Source organism: Staurois parvus, unplaced genomic scaffold (genome assembly GCF_062004578.1).
Source record: "Staurois parvus isolate SC_StPar_1 unplaced genomic scaffold, SC_StPar_1.0 ptg000824l, whole genome shotgun sequence".
In the NCBI taxonomy this organism is placed as follows: domain Eukaryota; kingdom Metazoa; phylum Chordata; class Amphibia; order Anura; family Ranidae; genus Staurois; species Staurois parvus.
In genome coordinates this window covers 57,158-78,049 of record NW_028318620.1, presented here as the reverse complement: position 1 = coordinate 78,049, position 20,892 = coordinate 57,158, and the positions used below count along the sequence as shown (strand labels likewise).

The window sequence follows — 20,892 nt, the reverse complement described above, 5'->3', positions numbered from 1 at the left end:
GTTTCCTGACTAGAATTGATATTTTTTAAAAATTATTATTATTAATAATAATAATAATTAAAAATAAGATAAAATAATTGATAAAATAAGTAAATAAAATTAAAATAAATAATAATAATAAGATAAAATAAATTATTATTATATAAAAATTAGATAATAAATCATTTTTAAAAAATCAAATAGAAAAAATAATGATGATGATGATGATAATAATAATAATATAAAATACAAAGGACAGAGCATTCAGAAAAATCCCCCCACCCCCCATACAGACTCCCCTTCCCAGTGTAGACGCCTCCCAGTTGTCCCAGACAGACTTGGGGGGGATCTGTCCTAGGGGACAACTGTTCTGAGGCGTCTACACTGGGAAGGGGAGTCTGTATGGGGGGTGGGGGGATTTTTCTGAGTGTTCTGTCCTTTGTATTTTATATTATTATTATTATCATCATCATCATTATTTTTTCTATTTGATTTTTTAAAAATTATTTATTATATAATTTTTATTTAATAATAATAATAATAATAATAATAATAATATTTTTTTTATCTTATTATTAGTTTTATTATTTATTTTAAATAACAAACCCATCAGAACAGTGACCCCTCAATACAGACTCCCCTCCCCAGAACAGACCCCTCAGGTTAGTCACCCACCACCAGTACAGACCCTCCAGGGCAGACAACAGACCCCCCCCCCCCCCCAGAACAGTCAGCCCCTCCTTCCCCAGTACAGACTCCCCTCCCCAGTACAAACCCCTTAGGACGGTCTTCCTCCCCCAATACAGACCCCCCACAAATGTGAATGGACCCTGAAAGAATGATCGATATGATGCCAGCCGATCCAGCTGATAGGGAGACACAACACAAGCAGTTGGATTGGATTATATTTTCCAAAAAGAGACTCCTGATTGGCAGGCTGACAGGTGAATTGACAAACTTAAAAAAAAAGCAATCAAATAAAATAAATTCCTTTTTTTTTTTAATTTTCATTCAAATTAGACAAAACACTGAAAACTGAAGGAACATTTTTTTTCACAAAAGCTTAATTAGTGGAAAATGTGGAAAATGGTTTAAAAAAAAAAGCCTTTAAAATGAAAATGAATCTTTGCAGTTTTTGCTCTTCGCTGCGTCTGGCGTGGTCTTCGCGGTGAGATATAGGCCACGGTCAAACCTGTTTCTGCATCGTGACTTTGATGGCGCTGAAGGCCCTTCCCAAGGCTTCGAACAGCGGGTCGCAGAAGGTGTGGACGCAGAGGGAGAACGTCCTGCCGACGCACTGGATCTCGATCAGGTAGCTCTTGACGCAGGGCACCACCGTCCAGATGTGGCAGAATGAGATCAGGGCGAAGAGGACCCCCCAGAGGATGGACAGGGGGATGCCGATCACAGCCGAGAGCAGCCGGTAAAACCAGTACTTGGTGACGGTGAACGTGGTGTAGCTGGCCTTCCAGACGCCATCAAAGCTGTGAACGCCGTACGGCTCTGCGATGACGTCTTCAAAATCTACCTGGAAGGAAAAAAAAATCACATAAACTGATCGCCTATACTTTCAAATTCAGCATACAACTGTCATATATGATGTAGTGTAGGGTGACCAGATGTGTGGGTGTCCCCAGGAGAAAGTGTCCCTGAATTTGTCCCCATTTCTCTGATGGGATCCCTGACTCATGGACTGCATATAATCTGCCTGGCTACAATTTGCTTGGGAGGCACTTTGTGCTTCACTGACTTTTGACCTTTTGCTCCTTGCATTACTTACTCCTGACCTCTGCACTTGGTGGATATTTTACTCCTGACCTCTGGACACAACGCATTACTTACTCCTGACCTCTGGACACAACGCATTACTTACTCCTGACCTCTAGACTTTGTGTGTTTTCTCTCCACTGATCCCCACTGAGCAAGTGGATGACATCTTGCTGTTTTCTATGGGGAGGTCAGATGGAAATGGTCCCCCTGTCCGCTTCCACCCAACTGTCATCCAATCCAAACCACCAATGGATGGGCAACGGATCCCCATCTGTCTGTATTTAGCTTACAGGATTGGATCAGATGCCGGAAGGTGTCAGTGGACACATGTTTGCTGACACCCATTGGTCCATAGAGAGCTATGGATGGTCCAACTGACAGGTGGACCCAATCGGACTGTCAGTGTGAAGGGGGCCTTACTCCCCTCCCTGGCACTCTGCATTACTTACTCCTGACCCCTGCACTCTGCGCATTACTTACTCCTGACCCTGGCACTCTGCACATTACTTACTCCTGACCCTGGCACTCTGCGCATTACTTACTCCTGACCCTGGCACTCTGCATTACTTACTCCTGACCCTGGCACTCTGCGCATTACTTACTCCTGACCCTGGCACTGGTGCATTACTTATTCCTGACTCTGGCACTCTGCATTACTTACTCCTGACCCTGGCACTGGTGCATTACTTATTCCTGACCCTGGCACTCTGCGCATTACTTACTCCTGACCCTGGCACTCTGCGCATTACTTACTCCTGACCCTGGCACTCTGCGCATTACGTACTCCTGACCCTGGCACTCTGCATTACTTACTCCTGACCCTGGCACTCTGCATTACTTACTCCTGACCCTGGCACTCTGCGCATTACTTACTCCTGACCCTGGCACTGGTGCATTACTTATTCCTGACCCTGGCACTGGTGCATTACTTACTCCTGACCCTGGCACTGGTGCATTACTTACTCCTGACCCTGGCACTGGTGCATTACTTATTCCTGACCCCTGCACTCTGTGCATTAATGACTCCTGACCCTGGCACTCTGCATTACTTACTCCTGACCCTGGCACTCTGCATTACTTATTCCTGACCCTGGCACTGGTGCATTAATGACTCCTGACTCTGGCACTGGTGCATTATAAACTCTGGACCCAGAGCAGAGTATCTTAAGGAATTATTTGACCATACCCCTTTAGGTCCCCTCCCACCCAATAAATGTAGGTGTGGTCAGTAAAGCGTCGCCAGACTTCATTTTGACCATCTGGTCACCCTAATCTAGTAATAACATAGGATTCCAGAACAATACACACAATGAATGGATTTGGACCAGGGGTGCTCAACCCTATAAGGACCCCCTATAAGGACCAGGACCCATTAAATTCTTTCATAATCTTCCATGCCCCAACAGTAAAAAAGTTAATATACAATAAAAGTATGGGAATGCAAGATATGAAATAGTGGACGGCGCTGGAGAGGGCTGGGTGTCACTCTGGAGGGTGGGGTTTCTGGAGGGGGCTAAGGGATTCTGTAGCAGACTCGGTGGCCCTGTAGAGTATCAGGATTCTGGAGGGGGCTGGGGTCTCTCTGGGAGGCTGGAGGATTTGCAGGGATATTGTGGGAGACTGGAGGGCTCTGTGGGGGCTGGGAGGTGCTGTGGGATACTGTTGGAGGTTGGGGGCTCTGCACAATACTGGGGGTCACTCTGGGGGTGGGGCTTCTGGAAGGGGCCAGGGGACTCTGTAGCAGACTCTGTGGCCCTGTAGACTGTGAGGAACCTGGAGGAGTATGGGTCTCTTTGAAAGGCTGGAGGCTTTGCATGGGTATTGTGGGAGACTGGAGGGCACTGTGGTGGCTGGGAGGTGCTGTGGAAGGTACTGTTGGAGGTTGGAGGCTCTGCACAAGGCTGGGTGTCACTCTGGGGGTGGGGCTTCTGGAAGGGGCCAGGGGACTCTGTAGCAGACTCGGTGGCCCTGTAGAGTATGAGGAACCTAGAGGGGGCTGGGGTCATTCTGAGAGACTTTGCAAAGGTACAGTGGAAGACTGGAGGGCACTGTGAGGCACTGTGGGAATTACTGCGGGGCACTGTGGGAATTACTGCGGGGCACTGTGGGACTCACTGCGGGGCACTGTGGGAATTACTGCAGGCACTGTGGGAATTACTGCGGGCACTGTCGGAATTACTGCGGGCACTGTGGGACTTACTGCGGGGCACTGTGGGAATTACTGTGGAGCACTTTGGGAATTACTGCGGGCACTGTGGGAATTGTTGTGGAGCACTGTGGGAATTACTGCGGGCACTGTGAGAATTACTGCGGGGCACTGTGGGAATTACTGCGGGGCACTGTGGGAATTGTTGTGGAGCACTGTGGGAATTACTGCGGGCACTGTGAGAATTACTGCGGGGCACTGTGGGAATTACTGCGGGGCACTGTGGGAATTGTTGTGGAGCACTGTGGGAATTACTGCGGGCACTGTTGGAGGCAATATAGGGGTGGAGGCTCTCCGCAGCATACTGGGGACACTGCAGACATTCATGGGAGCTGAGAAGCACTGTAGTTGGTTATGAAGGAGAGGAGGAAGGCCAGACAACAGCCCAGTGGCTGAGAACCACTGATCCAGACAATCTTTGTTTTTCCTGGGGTTCAGCTTTAAGTCCTCATTACACCCATAGTGGCGCCAAGACATCTCTCTTCTATCCATGGAATTCACCTCTAATATGCACTTTTATGACTTTTCTGAAATAAAACTTTCATAAATAGTAGAATGAAGTAAAGAATAAAACCCTCCACCCAAAATATTTACTTCCCAACATTCCAAAGAATTTATTTGGATTTTAAAAACTCTAAAGATTTGTTTTCATGAATTCCGGAGTAGCCCCAAGCGGGAGCAGATGTGTCTTGTAAGTCCCGCCAGATTGATTGTTGGGCAGCCATGGTGGTAAGGCGGCAGGTTTGCCGTTCTATGGACAGGGAGGAACAGAAAGGGAAAACCTGCATTGATAGATGGTTATTTTTCTACCGGATTTCTGTATATTTTTATTGGAAACATCTGTATGTGTTCACGTCTAGATTACAGGTGCGCCTTGACGTCTAACGCCTAGCAGTGATAGGACGTCAGCCGCGTGCAACACAGATGGAGTGTAACAACAAGGCCTCCACCGCGGACCCGTGCCAGGCACAGCCGCAATCATCACATCTGTTCAGAAAATCAAAGATGTGTGTGGAAGCAGGTGAAATGTGCCGATCACATGTGACTAGATACACAGCAAATAATAATGTCATTAACAGACGGGGGAATCCTGTACAAGGATCAGAGCCAGAATACATCCCTATAATACAAGCTGAATGTCTGTTCTCACTAATGGGACACAGACTACGAGAGTACACACAGCTGGAGGGATGGAGAGAGGGAGAGAGAAGGAAAGACAGACAGAAAGAGAGAGAGAGAGAGAGAGAAGGAAAGATAGAAATAGAGAAAGAGAGAAGGAGAAAGAGAGAAGAAGTGGGAAGAAAGGAAAGAAAGAGCGAAAGAGAAAGAGAGAAGACACAAAAAAAGGAAAGAAAAAAGAATAAGAAAGGAAGGAAGGAAGGAAGGAAGGAAGGAAAGAAGAAAAGAAAAGAAAGAGGGAAAGAGAAAGAGAGAAGACACAAAAAAAAGGAAAGAAAAAAGAATAAGAAAGGAAGGAAGGAAGGGAGGGAGGGAGGGAGGGAGGGAGGGGGGAAGGAAGGAAGGAAGGAAGGAAGGAAGGAAGGAAGGAAGGAAGGAAGGAAGGAAGGAAGGAAGAAAAGAAAGAGGGAAAGAGAAAGAGAGAAGACACAAAAAAAGGAAAGAAAAAAGAATAAGAAAGGAAGGGAGGGAGGGAGGGAGGAAGGAAGGAAGGAAGAAAAGAAAGAGGGAAAGAGAAAGAGAGAAGACACAAAAAAGGAAAGAAAAAAGAATAAGAAAGAAAGGAAGGAAGGAAAGAAAGAATGAAGGTAAAAGAGAAGGTGAAAGACAAAGAGTGAGAAAGAGGAGAAGTGGAAAGAAAGGAAAGAAAGAAGGAAAGAAAAAGAAGAGAGAAAGAGAAAAAAAAAGAAAGAGAAAAAGAAAAGAAAGAGAAAAAGAAAAGAAAGAGAAAAATAGAGAGAAGGTGCAAGAGAAAGAGGGGGGAAAGAGAGAAAGAAAGAAAGAAAGAAAGAAAGAAAGAAAGAAAGAAAGAAATAGACAGAGAAAGAGAGCGAGAGGAGAGAGAAAGAAAGAGAAAAAGTAAAGAAAGATGGAAAGAGAAAGAGAGAGATAGAAAGAAAGAAAGACAGAGAGAAAGAGAGTGAGAGAAGACACAAAAAAAGAAAGGAAAGAAAAAAGAATAAGAAGGAAAGGAAGGAATGAAAGAATGAAGGCAAAAGAGAGAATAAGTGGAAAGAAAGAAATAAAGAGAAAGTAGAAAGACAACTAGAACATTAAATACAGAGAAGGAGTGAGAAGAAAGAAAGAAAGTAAGAAAGAAAGAAAGAAAGAAAGAAAGAAAGAAAGAAAGAGAAAAGGAAGGAAAGAAAGAAAGAAAGAAAGAAAGAAAGAAAGAAAGAAAGAAAGAAAGAAAAGGAAGGAAAGAAAGAAAAGAAGGAAAGTGAAAGAGAGAAAAAGGAAAGAAAGACAAAGAAAGAAGGGTGAGAGAGAGGGAAAGAGAAGAGATGGAAGAGAGGAAAAGAAAGAAATAATTTTCGGCTATAGATTTATTATTTGCAATAATTTTGTCATTATCAGATGGGGAATCCTGTATGAGGATCAAAGATAGAATAAATCCTTATAATATGAACTATATGTCAATTCTCAGTAATGGGACACAGAGTATAGGAGTACTCACAGATGGAGAGCGAGAGAGAGAGACAGAGAGATGGAGGGAGAGAAAGAGAGAAAGGTAGCGCTACCCCCGAAGAAGCCACTTGGTAATTTGGGTTCTGTATTCTGCGCCTCGACTCCAAGAACAACCTCAGCCCCCCACACACCTGGCTGAATGAAAGGCACTGTAAGCACTGATAGAAACATGAGCAGAGATACCTTTAACTTGGTTGCCAGCTAATACCAGGAAATGGACACAAGACGGTCTAGTGGTAAATGAAGTCAATGTATTGGAATAGATGAGGATAAATGAGCACACAGAGCAGAGATTCGGACACAGTCTGCTGGACCATGCAATCTCTACGCCAAAGTAACTTTGAATAATGTTCGGTACCACTAGACTGAAATCACTCATAAATCAGCAGGATCAGTATTAGTGCATGTAACAGAACCGACCCCGACTGCACTTGGGTATTTCCGTTAGACTACCGCTTCCCCGTCCGAACACCGACCACAGACACCACCGCTGACCATACAGGACTAGACACCAGTCTTGGAATAAAACCAGGAAGTAGACTACATTATTGTAACACAGATACAAGATATATACACTCAAGGGAACAATTCCCCCTCCCTGCATAATGACACAGGGCGGGGCAATCTACCTTTAGTAACAAAAGACACACCAACAGACAGTCCCATCAGGAGGGAGGGCTGCCGGAAACACCCCCCACCAAGCCAATACATAAACACATACATCTCATAATAGTTTGCTCCCAAGGAAGACACACAACATTACAATGGGATGCAACCACATGGCATTAAACAATCCACAAACCCCACCTATCTCCTAGACATGTCTACACAATATGAGAACAGATCACCCTGCACCCCTAACAGGCAAAGGGTGACTTACACATAAGAGGGATATAGGGAGCTGAGACAGGGGTCTCCCCACCTCTTCAAAGTGAGCTGTGTTCCATGGGCCCCCCACCCAAAGTGATTCCCGTCACAGTGCAGATAAATAACTTGTAGTGTGAACTAAAAGAATGGCTACAGTCCTGTGCAATATTCCCTGAGAGGTACCTCTTAATCAAGCAATCGGAAAAGGTTTCAGTGTAGTAACTGAAAATGAGTCTTTAGTCCTGAATCTTCCGCTGGCTAACGTTGGGGCTCAACATGTACTGTTGGTGCACATGAGAACATAAGGTTTGCAGGCAGTAACAGAGCTATAAACAGCTGTGTAGTCAGTTCCTATGATCTCAATCTCTCTAGGGGCAACAGGTCATGGCCTCTCACCAGAACCAGCAGCAGTGGTCTCTCCGGTTAGATGTCCAATTTCTCTGGCTTGCCTGGGGTGACTCCAGTCCTCAGCACAGCCTGGAAGAAGCTTAGTACCGGAGAACACTGGTACTCCCTGGATATAGGCACAGCAAAGGGTTCTCTAGCAACACAGTTTCTCTCTGTGTAGCCTCTGACATAGGAAAGAGCTCTGCAGAAGGTCCTTGCACCCTCATGCCCCACACTGCTCTGTCCTCTCATCAGTAAATTTGCTCGGGAAAGTTCTCAGTTTTCCTCTTTCCCGGCTCTGAGGGTGCTGTAGTTCAAGCTCCAATTACTCTGCTTTGTACAGAGCTCCAAAATGGACTACATATCCCATGATCCTCCTCCAACTTCCCCTGATTGGTCCACCGCCCCTGCCTGCCAAGAGTGAGGGGGAGCAGGAGACTTTTACACAGAGCTACCACTGAAGCTACACAGTAGGGAAGCGCAGGGTGAGAGGAAGTGGCTGCACACACAGCAAAGGGAATTGAGGGGGAGAGCGGGCGCACAGCCAGCAGAGGCTACAGAAAGAAAGAAAGTATGTTAGAGAGAGAGAAAGTTCCCTGTCTATAGACACATAAGAACATAAATACCTACAGTGGGTGTGAAAGCGTAAGAAAACAGTGATTGTACTACAAGTGATACATATCATCACAAACACCGAAGTGAAAACATTAATTGTGGGGCCGTCATTAATGGTTAACTCTAAACCAGGGGGTGCCAGACAAAGGGCCAGTTTACTGTCCTTCAGACTGTAAGGGGGCTGGACTCTGCCCAGTGGGAGTAAACAATGGTCCATCTTTGGTATTAGGAGGAGAAATAGTTGGTATGAGTGGGAGGAATAGTGCCCCAATCATTGGTGTCAGTGGGAGGAATAGTGCCCAATCATTGGTATCAGTGGGAGGAATAGTGCCCCATCATTGGTGTCAGTGGGAGGAATAGTGCCCCATCATTGGTGTCAGTGGGAGGAATATTGCCCAATCAATGGTGTAAGTGAGAGGAATAGTGCCCCATCATTGGTATCAGTGGGAGGAATAGTGCCCCATCATTGATGTCAGTGGGAGGAATAGTGCCCCATCATTGGTGTCAGTAGGAGGAATAGTGCCCCATCATTGGTGTCAGTGGGAGGAATAGTGCCCCATCATTGGTGTCAGTGGGAGGAATAGTGCCACATATTTGGTATCAGTGGGAGGAATGGTGCCCCGTCGTTGGTGTCAGTAGGAGGAATAGTGCCCCATCATTGGTGTCAGTGGGAGGAATAGTGCCCCATCATTGGTGTCAGTGAGAGGAATAGTGCCCCATCATTGGTGTCAGTGAGAGGAATAGTGCCTTATCATTGGTGTCAGTGGGAGTAATAGTGCCCCATCATTGGTGTCAGTGGGAGTAATAGTGCCCCATCATTGGTGTCAGTGGGAGGAATAGTGCCCCATCATTGGTATCAATGGGAGGAATAGTGCCCCATTATTGGTGTCAGTAGAAGGAATAGTGCCCCGTCACTGGTATCAGTGGGAAGAATAATGCCCCATCATTGGTATCAGTGGGAGGAATAGTGCCCCATCATTGGTGTCAGTGGGAGGAATATTGACCCACTGTTGGTTTCAGTGGCAGGAATAGTGCCCCATCATTGGAGTCAGTGAGAGGAATAGTGCCTCATCATTGGTGTCAGTGGGAGGAATAGTGCCCCATCATTGGCGTCAGTGAGAGGAATAGTGCCCCATCATTGGTGTCAGTGAGAGGAATAGTGTCTCATCATTGGTGTCAGTGGGAGTAATAGTGCCCCATCATTGGTGTCAGTGGGAGGAATAGTGCCCCATCATTGGTATCAATGGGAGGAATAGTGCCCCATCATTGGTATCAGTGGGAGGAATAGTGCCCCATCATTGGTGTCAGTGGGAGGAATAGTGCCCCATCATTGGTGTCAGTGGGAGGAATAGTGCCCCGTCACTGGTATCAGTGGGAAGAATAGTGCCCCATCATTGGTGTCAGTGGGAGGAATAGTGTCCCATCATTGGTGTCAGTGGGAGGAATATTGTCCCACTGTTGGTTTCAGTGGCAGGAATAATGCCTTTAAGGGCCAGATAAAGGCAAGCAAAGGGCCACATCTGGCCCCCGGGCCGCAGTTTGGAGACCACTTCTCTAAACCGAGGACCCGTACAGGCTTTTAAAGCGATGCTTATGGCCAATTTAGGAGACTGAAGTTTGTTGCCATTTTAGGGTCATAATCAATTTTTCAAGCTTGACCCGTTTGGTATCCATTTGCTTGTTGTAACCTCATCAAAAAATTTGGGTAAAATTTGAAGTGTTGTACATGTGCACCAATGTCATGTGACATAAAAAAAATGTAACTACCACCATTTTATTTTTTGGGGTCTTTGCTTTTAGAAAATATATACTGGCTTGGGGCACGGGGGGTTTAACTAATCTTCTGGCCTAAAACGTGCGGTTTAACATGCGTGCGACAATGGAAAAAATGGGCGTGGCAGCCAAATGGTTAACAGCCAGAAATACACACTGCGATTAGGAATGTATTTCTTTTGGGGGGGGGACTGAGCTGGCTGGATCGGGTTCCGGAGGGAATACTGTATATATGAAGTAAAGATTGGCGCTGCGCGTTTGGAGTCAATAATCCCTCTTGGTGATCAGTGGCGGCGTCCTCGGGGACTCGCTTTGCGCTCTCATCTGACAGCTGGCGGCTCTTTTATTGGAACGGCCGGCTGAGTGAAATCATACGTGTAACAGGCGCCGAGCTGGAAAGAAGATGTTCTCAGAAAATCCAAACATTTGACAGATGACGGAACCCTGGTAGACCAGCCGCTGAAAGTGGAAGTGCCCTCTAAGACACGCCTCTATTTAAATAGACCCCGCCCAGCAACTTGGAGGCACCTTTGAACTTCCTAAAAAATTTGGCTTGGTGTCAGTGGGAGAAATAGTGCCCCATCATTGGTGTCAGAGGTAGAAATAGTGCCCCATCATTGGTGTCAGAGGCAGGAATAGTGCCCCATCATTGGTATCAGTGGGAGGAATAGTGCCCCATCATTGGTGTCAGTGGGATTAATAGTGCCCCATCATTGGTGTCAGAGGTAGAAATAGTGCCCCATCATTGGTGTCAGAGGCAGGAATAGTGCCCCATCATTGGTATCAGTGGGAGGAATAGTGCCCCATCATTGGTGTCAGTGGGAGGAATAGTGCCCCATCATTGGTGTCAGTGGGAGGAATAGTGCCCCATCATTGGTGTCAGTGGGAGGAATAGTGCCCCATCATTGGTATCAGTGGGAGGAATAGTGCCCCATCATTGGTGTCAGTGGGAGGAATAGTGCCCCATCATTGGTGTCAGTGGGAGGAATAGTGCCCCATCATTGGTATCAGTGGTAGGAATAGTGCCCCATCATTGGTGTCAGAGGCAGGAATAGTGCCCCATCATTGGTGTCAGCAGCAGGAATAGTGCCCCATCATTGGTGTCAGTGGGAGGAATAGTGCCCCATCATTGATGTCAGTGGGAGGAATAGTGCCCCATCGTTGGTATCAGTGGGAGGAATAGTGCCCCATCGTTGGTATTAGTGGGAGGAATAGTGCCCCATCATTGGTGTCAGTGAGAGGAATAGTGCCCCATCGTTGGTGTCAGTGGGAGGAATAGTGCCCCATCGTTGGTGTCAGTGGGAGGAATAGTGCCCCATCGTTGGTGTCAGTGGGAGGAATAGTGTCCCATCGTTGGTATCAGTGGGAGGAATAGTGCCCCATCGTTGGTGTCAGTGGGAGGAATAGTGCCCCATCGTTGGTGTCAGTGTCCCATTGTTGGTATGAGTGGGAGGAATAGTGCCCCATCATTGGTATGAGTGGGAGGAATAGTGCCCCATCATTGGTGTCAGGGGGAGGAATAGTGCCCCATCAGTGGGAGGAATAGTGCCCCATCATTGGTGTCAGGGGGAGGAATAGTGCCCCGTCATTGGTGTCAGTGGGAGGAATAGTGCCCCATCATTGGTATCAGTGGGAGGAATAGTGCCCCATCATTGGTATCAGTGGGAGGAATAGTGCCCCGTCATTGGTGTCAGTGGGAGGAATAGTGCCCCGTCATTGGTATCAGTGGGAGGAATAGTGCCCCATCATTGGTATCAGTGGGAGGAATAGTGCCCCGTCATTGGTGTCAGTGGGAGGAATAGTGCCCCGTCATTGGTGTCAGTGGGAGGAATAGTGCCCCGTCATTGGTGTCAGTGGGAGGAATAGTGCCCCATCATTGGTATCAGTGGGAGGAATAGTGTCCCATCATTGGTGTCAGTGGGAGGAATAGTGCCCCATCATTGGTGTCAGTGGGAGGAATAGTGCCCCATCATTGGTGTCAGTGGGAGGAATAGTGCCCCATCATTGGTGTCAGTGGGAGGAATAGTGCCCCATCATTGGTATCAGTGGGAGGAATAGCGCCCTTAAGGAAGAGACAACTCCCTAGCAAAGTTTCCTCCCTCCTAGCATGTCATAGCCCTCTCCTCTTCTGGGAGTGTCTAATTATTGTCTGTGCTGGCCCAGCTCCTCCATCCCTCCCCTCACCTCCCTATATAACCTTTTATGTAGCTGCCATGGGAGGAATACTATAGGGTGTCACTTGGGTGGGTCTGTGTTTGGTGGGTCTGCTGACACCACATCCAACGATGGCAGCGCCCAGCCAATGTCTGTACAATGGAGGATCTGACTGATAATTAATAGGCATATCATATGGTAAAGGCACATACATCCTTATGTGAAGAGCTGGGCTGGTGACAGGGTCTCTTTAACGGTCGGTTGTGGTGTGTTTTCAGTACTGGCCCGTATTTTGAAGTTTATGTATCAGCACAGGGATGGCGGGGCACTTTGTGTCGGACCTCCTGTGTTTCGGGGTGTAAAGTTTCAGAAGAAACGTTCGATCAGCCTCCTGTATAATGAGGGACGAGCTCTGTACATAGCAGGACTCTACAGCCCAGCTCATGTTTCTGGAAACTGTTAGAATGGAATGTGTAGAATGGAGCAACTTAATGGTGGGTGTCTGGGGGGAGCAGGGGGGGGGCACATGGGGGTTCAAACTCATTAAAAAGCAACTCCAGCCCCCCCATGGACCAGAACGATTCTTACATTCTGACATTTCCCCCATGGGCCTGTTTCAGCAGTAATTGGCCATTCTGTACGATAACATAGTAATATATTTTATTACAACAATGTTTCCATTTGGTATATTGTGCGGAAAAAAAAAAAGAAGAAATGTATGCAATCCAAGCAATTTAGTTCAGTTTTTGCTAAAAAATATAGTTATTATAGATAAAAGTGATATTTTTTATGATATAATTTGTTCTCAGTGCCACTGACATTATAGTTCTGGTGCGAATCATTACAAAGTTGTTTCAAAATAAAAGAATGTTTTTTGTTTTTCTTTTTTTTACAATTTTGCAGTTATTTTATTACGACATACAAACAAAAACCTAACAAAATAATAAAGAAATAAACAATGAAATAGTGGAAAACACAAAATGTAAATGGTAACGGTGAGAAAAATGTAAATGGTTAAAAAAAAAAATCAGCAGGAAAATAATAGGTGGTGTGGGGGGGGGGGGGAATAGGGAGAAGGTGTTAATTGGGGCTTATTAGAGTTGAGTGAAGGTTAATAAGGGGTTAATTAGGAACACATTTTATTTTTAAAAACTTGTAGGTTGCTTTAGCTGACACCAGATTGGAGCTCATCCCTTAGATTTGCAGATGAATAAAACAGAGTGAATATAAAAACAATGTTACTTTGTATCTCTCTATCTCCCGTCTGATCGATGTTTATAAACAATGTTACTTTGTATCTCCCGTCTGATCGATGTTTATAAACAATGTTACTTTGTATCTCCCGTCTGATCGATGTTTATAAACAATGTTACTTTGTATCTCTCCATCTCCCGTCTGATCGATGTTTATAAACAATATTACTTTGTATCTCTATCTCCCGTCTGATCGATGTTTATAAACAATGTTACTTTGTATCTCTCTATCTCCCGTCTGATCGATGTTTATAAACAATGTTACTTTGTATCTCTATCTCCCATTTGATCGATGTTTATAAACAATGTTACTTTGTAGCTCTCTATCTCTCATCTAAACAATGTTTATAAATAATGTTACATGGTATCTATCTTAAATCTGAACAATGTTACTTTGTATCTCTATCTCCCGTCTGATCGATGTTTATAAACAATGTTACTTTGTATCTCTATCTCCCGTCTGATCGATGTTTATAAACAATATTACTTTGTAGCTCTCTATCTCTCATCTAAACGATGTTTATAAATAATGTTACATGGTATCTATCTTAAATCTGAACAATGTTACTTTGTATCTCTCTATATCCAGTCTGAACAATGTTTATAAACAATGTTAGTTTGTATCTCTCTATCTCCCGTCTGATCAATATTTTATAAACAATGATACTTTGTATCTCTCTATCTCTCATCTGAATGATGTTCATAAACAATTTTACTTTGTATCTCTCTATCCCCCATCTGATCTATGTTTATAAACAATGTTACTTTGCATCTCTCTATCTCCAGTCTGAACAATGTTTATAAACAATGGTACTTTGTATCTCTCCATCTCCCGTCTGATCAATATTTATAAACAATGTTACTTTGTATCTCTCTGTCTCTCATCTGAACGATGTTTATAAACAATGTTACATGGTATCTATCTCAAATCTGAACAATGTTACTTTGTATTTCTCTATCCCCCATCTGATCTATGTTTATAAACAATGTTACTTTGCATCTCTCTATCTCCAGTCTGAACAATGTTTATAAACAATGGTACTTTGTATCTCTCCATCTCCCATCTGATCAATATTTATAAACAATGTTACTTTGTATCTCTCTATCTCCAGTCTGAACAATGTTTATAAACAATGTTACTTTGTATCTCTCCATTTACCGTCTGATCAATATTTATAAACAATGTTACTTTGTATCTCTCTATCTCCAGTCTGAACAATGTTTATAAACAATGTTACTTTGTATCTCTCCATCTCCCGTCTGATCAATATTTATAAACAATGTTACTTTGTATCTCTCCATCTCCCGTCTGATCAATGTTTATAAACAATGTTACTTTGTATCTTTCTATCTCCCGTCTGATCAATATTTTTAAACAATGTTACTTTGTATCTACCTCTTATCTGAACAATGTTTATAAACAATGCTACTTTGTATGTCTTTATCTCAAATCTGAACTATGTTTATAAACAATGCTACCTTGTATTTCTCTCAGTAGCTTTTTGGCTGAACATCAGCCATCTTTCTTCTTAGATTCCTTTATTAGGATCTCACTGTTATTTGTCTCTGTGACCTCAGTTATGGCTGCTTTGCCTCTATCTCCCATCTGAACAATGTTTATAAACAATGTTACTTTGTATCTCTCTATCTCCCACCTGATCATTTTTTACAAACAATGTTACTTGGTATCTCTCTCAGTAGCTATTTGGCTGGAGTTGCACTTTAACACAGCCGTCTTTCTTCTCTATTAGGATCTCAGTGCTATTGCAGTGACACATCTGACACAGGCTGACTTCAAGCGGGAGGCCGGACAGCTTGGCATGGGTTTTCTATAAGCCCCTATTAGACATTGTTATCCCACTGAACACACATGGTGCTGCATTTTGCTACTTTCATTACATTCGCCCTTCTGATTGGTTCGGCGTTGTTCGGGTCATTAAGGTTTTTTGTGGTTCTCATTAGTTTGGCGCAGCTCTCCAATGGAAGGGAATCTCTAAAGCCGTGCCAAGGTGATCGCTGCCATTATTTCCCCGGATTTATTATTCCGAACTCATCTACCTTCTGCTATTATCTGGGCAACTGCAGGACTAATAATAGAGAAAAAACATGTCAAAGTCAATAGGCAGCACTGAGCCCAAAATCCAAATTACAAAATGATTCTTGAAGATATTAAACTTTCTGGAAGATTCGATTGTTTTCCTTCTATGGACTCTGAAAAATACAACAAAGTGAAGCTCTTTTTTTGCATTATCTACCTATCTGTAACCTCCCCAGCGGTCTGATTATGTCAGTATTTCTGTGCTCAAAGCGGTACATTTTTTTGCATGGAAATATGTATTTTTTTTATTGTAGGCCTGTAATTTTTAGGAATAACTCACTGAAATCTGTCCGGACAAGAGTCTAGTAAACATCCCGGGTATGATAAACTTTGAAACAGGAAATCATAAATTATAATTTAATAAATAATCATAAAAAATAATAATATAATAATAATAAATGTAATTCAATAATATAATCAAACCAAAAACACTGAAATGTGAAATATAGCGCCAAGTTCGCACATCGCTGAGCAAAGTCGCAGAATCGTTTTCAGTGTCTGATGAGGAATTTCCCCCACGAATCATTATCACTCAATTCTGCAAGTGGTTCTGATTTACTATCGCTGTTCTCTAGCCGGTCTAAAACCGCGTCTGACCTAAAGGGACGCTTTTTGGACGCCATGGACATTTCTCAGTTTCCAGGCAAAAAGAACAGTAAAAATGCAGGCAGGGCGCCGGACAAAGCACTCGGGACAAAATGTATGTGAAATGGTTTGATACAGGAATGTTATACTATGTGATTTTAGTGGATTTAGTGAATGTCACTTTTTCACATTTTTGAATTTCCCACCAGTTCCGTCCCCCGTACGTCCCGACGTCGCAGGGAACGGAACCCAGAAGCCCGATGCCGGCATCGGCCGGAGGACATTACAGGGGACACTGCAGGGGGGACATCGCGGGAGCGCAGGACAAGGTAAGTGCAGAAGAGATCCCGGAGCAACGATGCAGTGTATTCCCGAGTGTAGCTCGGGGGGGGTTACCGCTTGTGGTGCTGAAACTTTACCCCGAGCTACACTGATAAATTGATAAACAAGTGCAACCCACTAAAAGAAAATCTCCACTATCATGGAAAGAAAATACAGCAGACAGGCCCGGATTGGGGCACAAAATAAGATCGGCCAATTTAGACTGATCAGCCAATTTCTCCAGGGACCCGGGCGGGAGGGGGGAATGGGGTCGGGCATTCGCAGGGGTGGTTGGTGACAGAATTTTCACAGAGGCGGTCCTCCTCACTGTAATGTAAAGGGGCACTGCGATATAAAGGGGACTGCACTGTAAAGGGGAGTCCCCTTTATATCAAGGTGCCCTTTACATTAAAGTGCTCCTAGGGATCACATATATATTCTGCAAAGAGACATCCCTATCCAGCAAAGAGACAACCCAGTCCAGCAAAAAGACACCCGACTCGAGCAAGGAGACAGTCCAGTCCAGCAAAGAGACATCCCCATATAACAAAGAGACAGCCCAATCCAGCAAAGAGATATCCCCATTCAGCAAAGAGGCATCCCAATTCGGCAAAGAAACATCCCAATCCAGCAAAGAGACAGCCCAGTCCGGCAAAGAGGCAGCCCAATCCAGCTAAGAGACAGCCCAATCCAGCAAAGAGACAGCCCAATCCAGTAAAGAGACATCCCTATCCAGCAAAGAGACATCCCAATCCAGCAAAGAGACAGCGTAGTCCAGCAAAGAGACATTCCAATCCAGCAAGGAGACAGTCCAGTCCAGCAAAGAGACATCCCCATATAACAAACAGACAGCCCAATCCAGCAAAGAGATATCCCCATTCAGCAAAGAGGTATCCCAATCCGGCAAAGAAACATCCCAAACCAGCAAAGAGACAGCCCAGTCCAGCAAAGAGACAGCCCAATCCAGCTAAGAGACAGCCCAATCCAGCAAAGAGACAGCCCAATCCAGCAAAGAGACAGCCCTTCCAACATAAGAGACAGTTCACTCCCCCTACCAGCAACAATTCTTTGGGATCGCGGCAGAATTGCTGTGACCACAAAATGTAGGTTCAGGCACCATTATTTTCAATGGCACCTAAAACGTGGTGCGGTTTTGACGTGATTGACGCGTGGCAAATCGCATCACATGAAGTCCCGGGTGCTGTCGATCTATGCTTCACTACAAAAAGCTGGCTCCTAGATTCAAAACAAATTTGTCAAGCCCTGCCTCCCTCAACAGTAGATCCTTCCCTACAACAACTGACACCCCCCAGCAACAACAGAACCCCCTCCAACAACCATAGACCCCTCCACGACAATAGATCCCCCAGCAACCAACATCAATAGACCCTCCAGCACCCCTTGCCATTACATACGTTCAGTGCTGGAGGTGGTGGAACTGCGTTCCCTCCACGTTTTCCGCTGAAAGAAAGCCCCGTTGGTTACTAAACTGTTGCAAGAAAATTGTCCTGTACCAGATTTCCTCCTGCATGAGGACCTGAAAACAGAGACTTCTTGGCACTACTATTATTCTTTTATCGAAATAAAAATAATTAAAAGATTGAAAAAGAAAAAACAATGGCAAACTGGGCTTGTGAAAGTGATCAGGGACACCCCCCCCCCCCAAAAAAAAAATCCAAAACCCAAAATACAAATTCAGCTGTCCCTGGGACTAGGGGTCTCCCACCAGGGGTGCTCAAACCTTCTGGAGAGCGGGCGGCCACTTAAGTGATTTGGTAGCGGGTCGTGGGCCACAATGAAGTGAAATGGTTGACAATTGCAAAGTTTTTTATTTACAATAGCACAATGAACGTTTTCCTCCTGCAGCCTCTGAATTCCGGCGGGAGGGAGAGGAGGAGAAGCTGGATTTCAGCGGTTGCAGGAGGAAAATGGAGAGGATCGGTTCCTGTATCTGCTGCCCCAGCCGTCCAGTCTGTCCGAGTGTAAAGCTGAATTCGGCAGAGAGGCCCTCTGGGTCACCATTGAGACCCCAGATTCTACACCAGTGGTTGAGGAGGCTATGGTAAAAACACATCTCAACTATGGGGTTTTATTGCCCCCAAAACTGCGAATGTAAAGTCCTTTGTGTCCTGAGACCCTCATAAAGCTGCTTTCCTGCGGGTTAGCTGCACTTTGCCATAGACTTCTATTATATTTTGCAGGGGTGGTGCACTTTTTGGAATTCGGGAGTTTTGGGGCACCTTCAGAAGGCACCCCAAACCCGCAGGGTATAATAGAAGTGGTTTCAATTCGAGGGCCATGTCAGAGGATTCTGAGGGCCACATGTGGCCCATAGGCCACAGGTTGAGCACCCCTGCTCTACACTGTCTACCCCAGTTGTTAGCAATTTATATGCTAGAGGGGGCCTCCAATGTGGCCCCTGACATCACTGATGGGCCAACATACCCACATGGAAGAAAAATATATTTGAAATGGTACAATTGTGGCCGTATTCAATATATTTCAATAAATAAATAAATAAATATACATACATACATACATATATATATATATATGTAATGTAAAGCAATGAGCAAACTGTTGGCGCTTTATAAATATTGTATAATATATATATATATATATATATTCATACATACTGTATATATAAAAATATAAGTATATACATATATAAATATATATATATATATATACACATATATATATATATATATATATATACTGCTGTTGAAATATTTATTACAAAATATGTGAGATATATTTAAAACATTTTTTTTTTTTTAAATATATTCTTCAGATTTTTTTAACATAAAAAAAAGTCATTTTAACATATATTTTTACACATATTTATAAATGCATTCCAAAAATGTAGATTTGTATTTTTAAAGACAGTATATTTGATATGTATTTTTAAAAATATTTTTCAGATATTTTGTAATAAAAACGCATTTCAACATACAGTGTATATATATATATATTGAAATATATTTAGAAATATATTGACTATGGCCAAAATTGTGGTATTTCAAATATATTTCAACATACAGTATATATATATATATATATATATATACTGTATATATATATATAGAAATATTTTTTGAAATGTATTGAATATTGTAGTATTTTAAATATATTTCAAAGAATATTTTAAAAATATATTTCAAATATATTTTTCTTCCATGTGGGTAATGCTCAATATATGTAATGCTTGGGAGGAGTGTCAGAGACTGCCGACCTAACAGAGGAAATGAGGGTCAGAGAGTGAGGAGAGGATACATTGTTGGCTGGGGATATGCTGCAGAAGACGATACGAAGCTGGGAACATGGGACATGAGGCTGGTAGGGACCAATAATATTACCCTAGTCAATGTTCCCACCACAGACTGCTGAGGTCTGAGGGCCACACATCTTACCAAAGGGCTGCATGTGGGGGGCACTAGGGGTCTACACCAATAGGCACACCACAAGCAGGGGAGAATAGACAGACCTTCACCACGTCCTGGTTGATCTTCTTGGGATCTCGGTCCACCAAGTCGATTTCTTTGGCCAGAATATCCTTGGAGATCTTCTCCTCATAATAGGATTGTTCCTCAGCCATGGTCCTGGAGGAGCTTTCGACCAGCTGCGTTGGACGGGGAAGGCTGGACGCAGGGCGCTGGATGTCGGGTATCTTTGTCATATGGTTTTGACATCTGAAGGCCTCTCGGGATGCCAGGGAACAGCTGCCTGACATAGCTGAGCCGCTGTCAGTGTCATTTTTGACCACACGCTATTTCACGGCTGAAACCCAATCTCCGGATCACTCCGGGACAAGCAGCCCCCTCCTGCTCCCACCACCTCCGAAAAACAGGCAAAGAAGTACGGAGGAGCCCATTCACATATCACATATTTGGTGGGCCCTTCAGGTTCACAACCAGGGGTGGACTGACCATTTGGAAACTTGGGCACTGCCCGAGGGCCCGGGGTCAGCAGGGGAGATGCCCTTGGGGCAGATTCCCTTGGTACCTTTTATAGGCTTTTTTGGGTGTGGTTTGAGTGTGGGCTAGGACACAGGGGCCCCATGATCCACTATTGCCCGGGGGCCCCATGAGATGCCCTTGGTACTTTTCATAGGCTTTTTTGGGTGTGGTTTGAGTGTGGGCTAGGACACAGGGGCCCCATGATCCCCTCTTGTCCGGGGGCCCCATGAGTTGTCAGTCAGCCCCTGGGTGATCCATTTATAATAATGGGTGGCGTTG

General features: G+C 44.4%; 1 protein-coding gene across 1 annotated transcript; it reads right to left on the bottom strand.

The window, feature by feature from the left end:
• Positions 1-964: 964 nt before the first annotated feature.
• LOC149443923 (caveolin-3-like) lies at positions 965-20,333 on the bottom strand. The gene is made up of 2 exons (XM_089655134.1): positions 20,142-20,333; positions 965-1,507 (listed from the first exon to the last, which is right to left on the bottom strand). Exons 1-2 carry the CDS (start codon positions 20,331-20,333, stop codon positions 1,166-1,168), a joined length of 534 nt encoding a protein of 177 aa, XP_089511260.1. The 3' UTR covers positions 965-1,165.
• Positions 20,334-20,892: the final 559 nt, after the last annotated feature.

What these genes read in the sequence shown, in the direction of transcription:
- LOC149443923 (XM_089655134.1), bottom strand. Translation starts at nt 20,333, where the DNA reads ATGACAAAGATACCCGACATCCAGCGCCCTGCGTCCAGCCTTCCCCGT. An exon ending in TCAACCAGGACGTGGTGAAG is followed by an intron (nt 1,508 to 20,141) that starts GTCTGTCTATTC and finishes TTTTCCTTCCAG; the next exon opens with GTAGATTTTGAAGACGTCAT.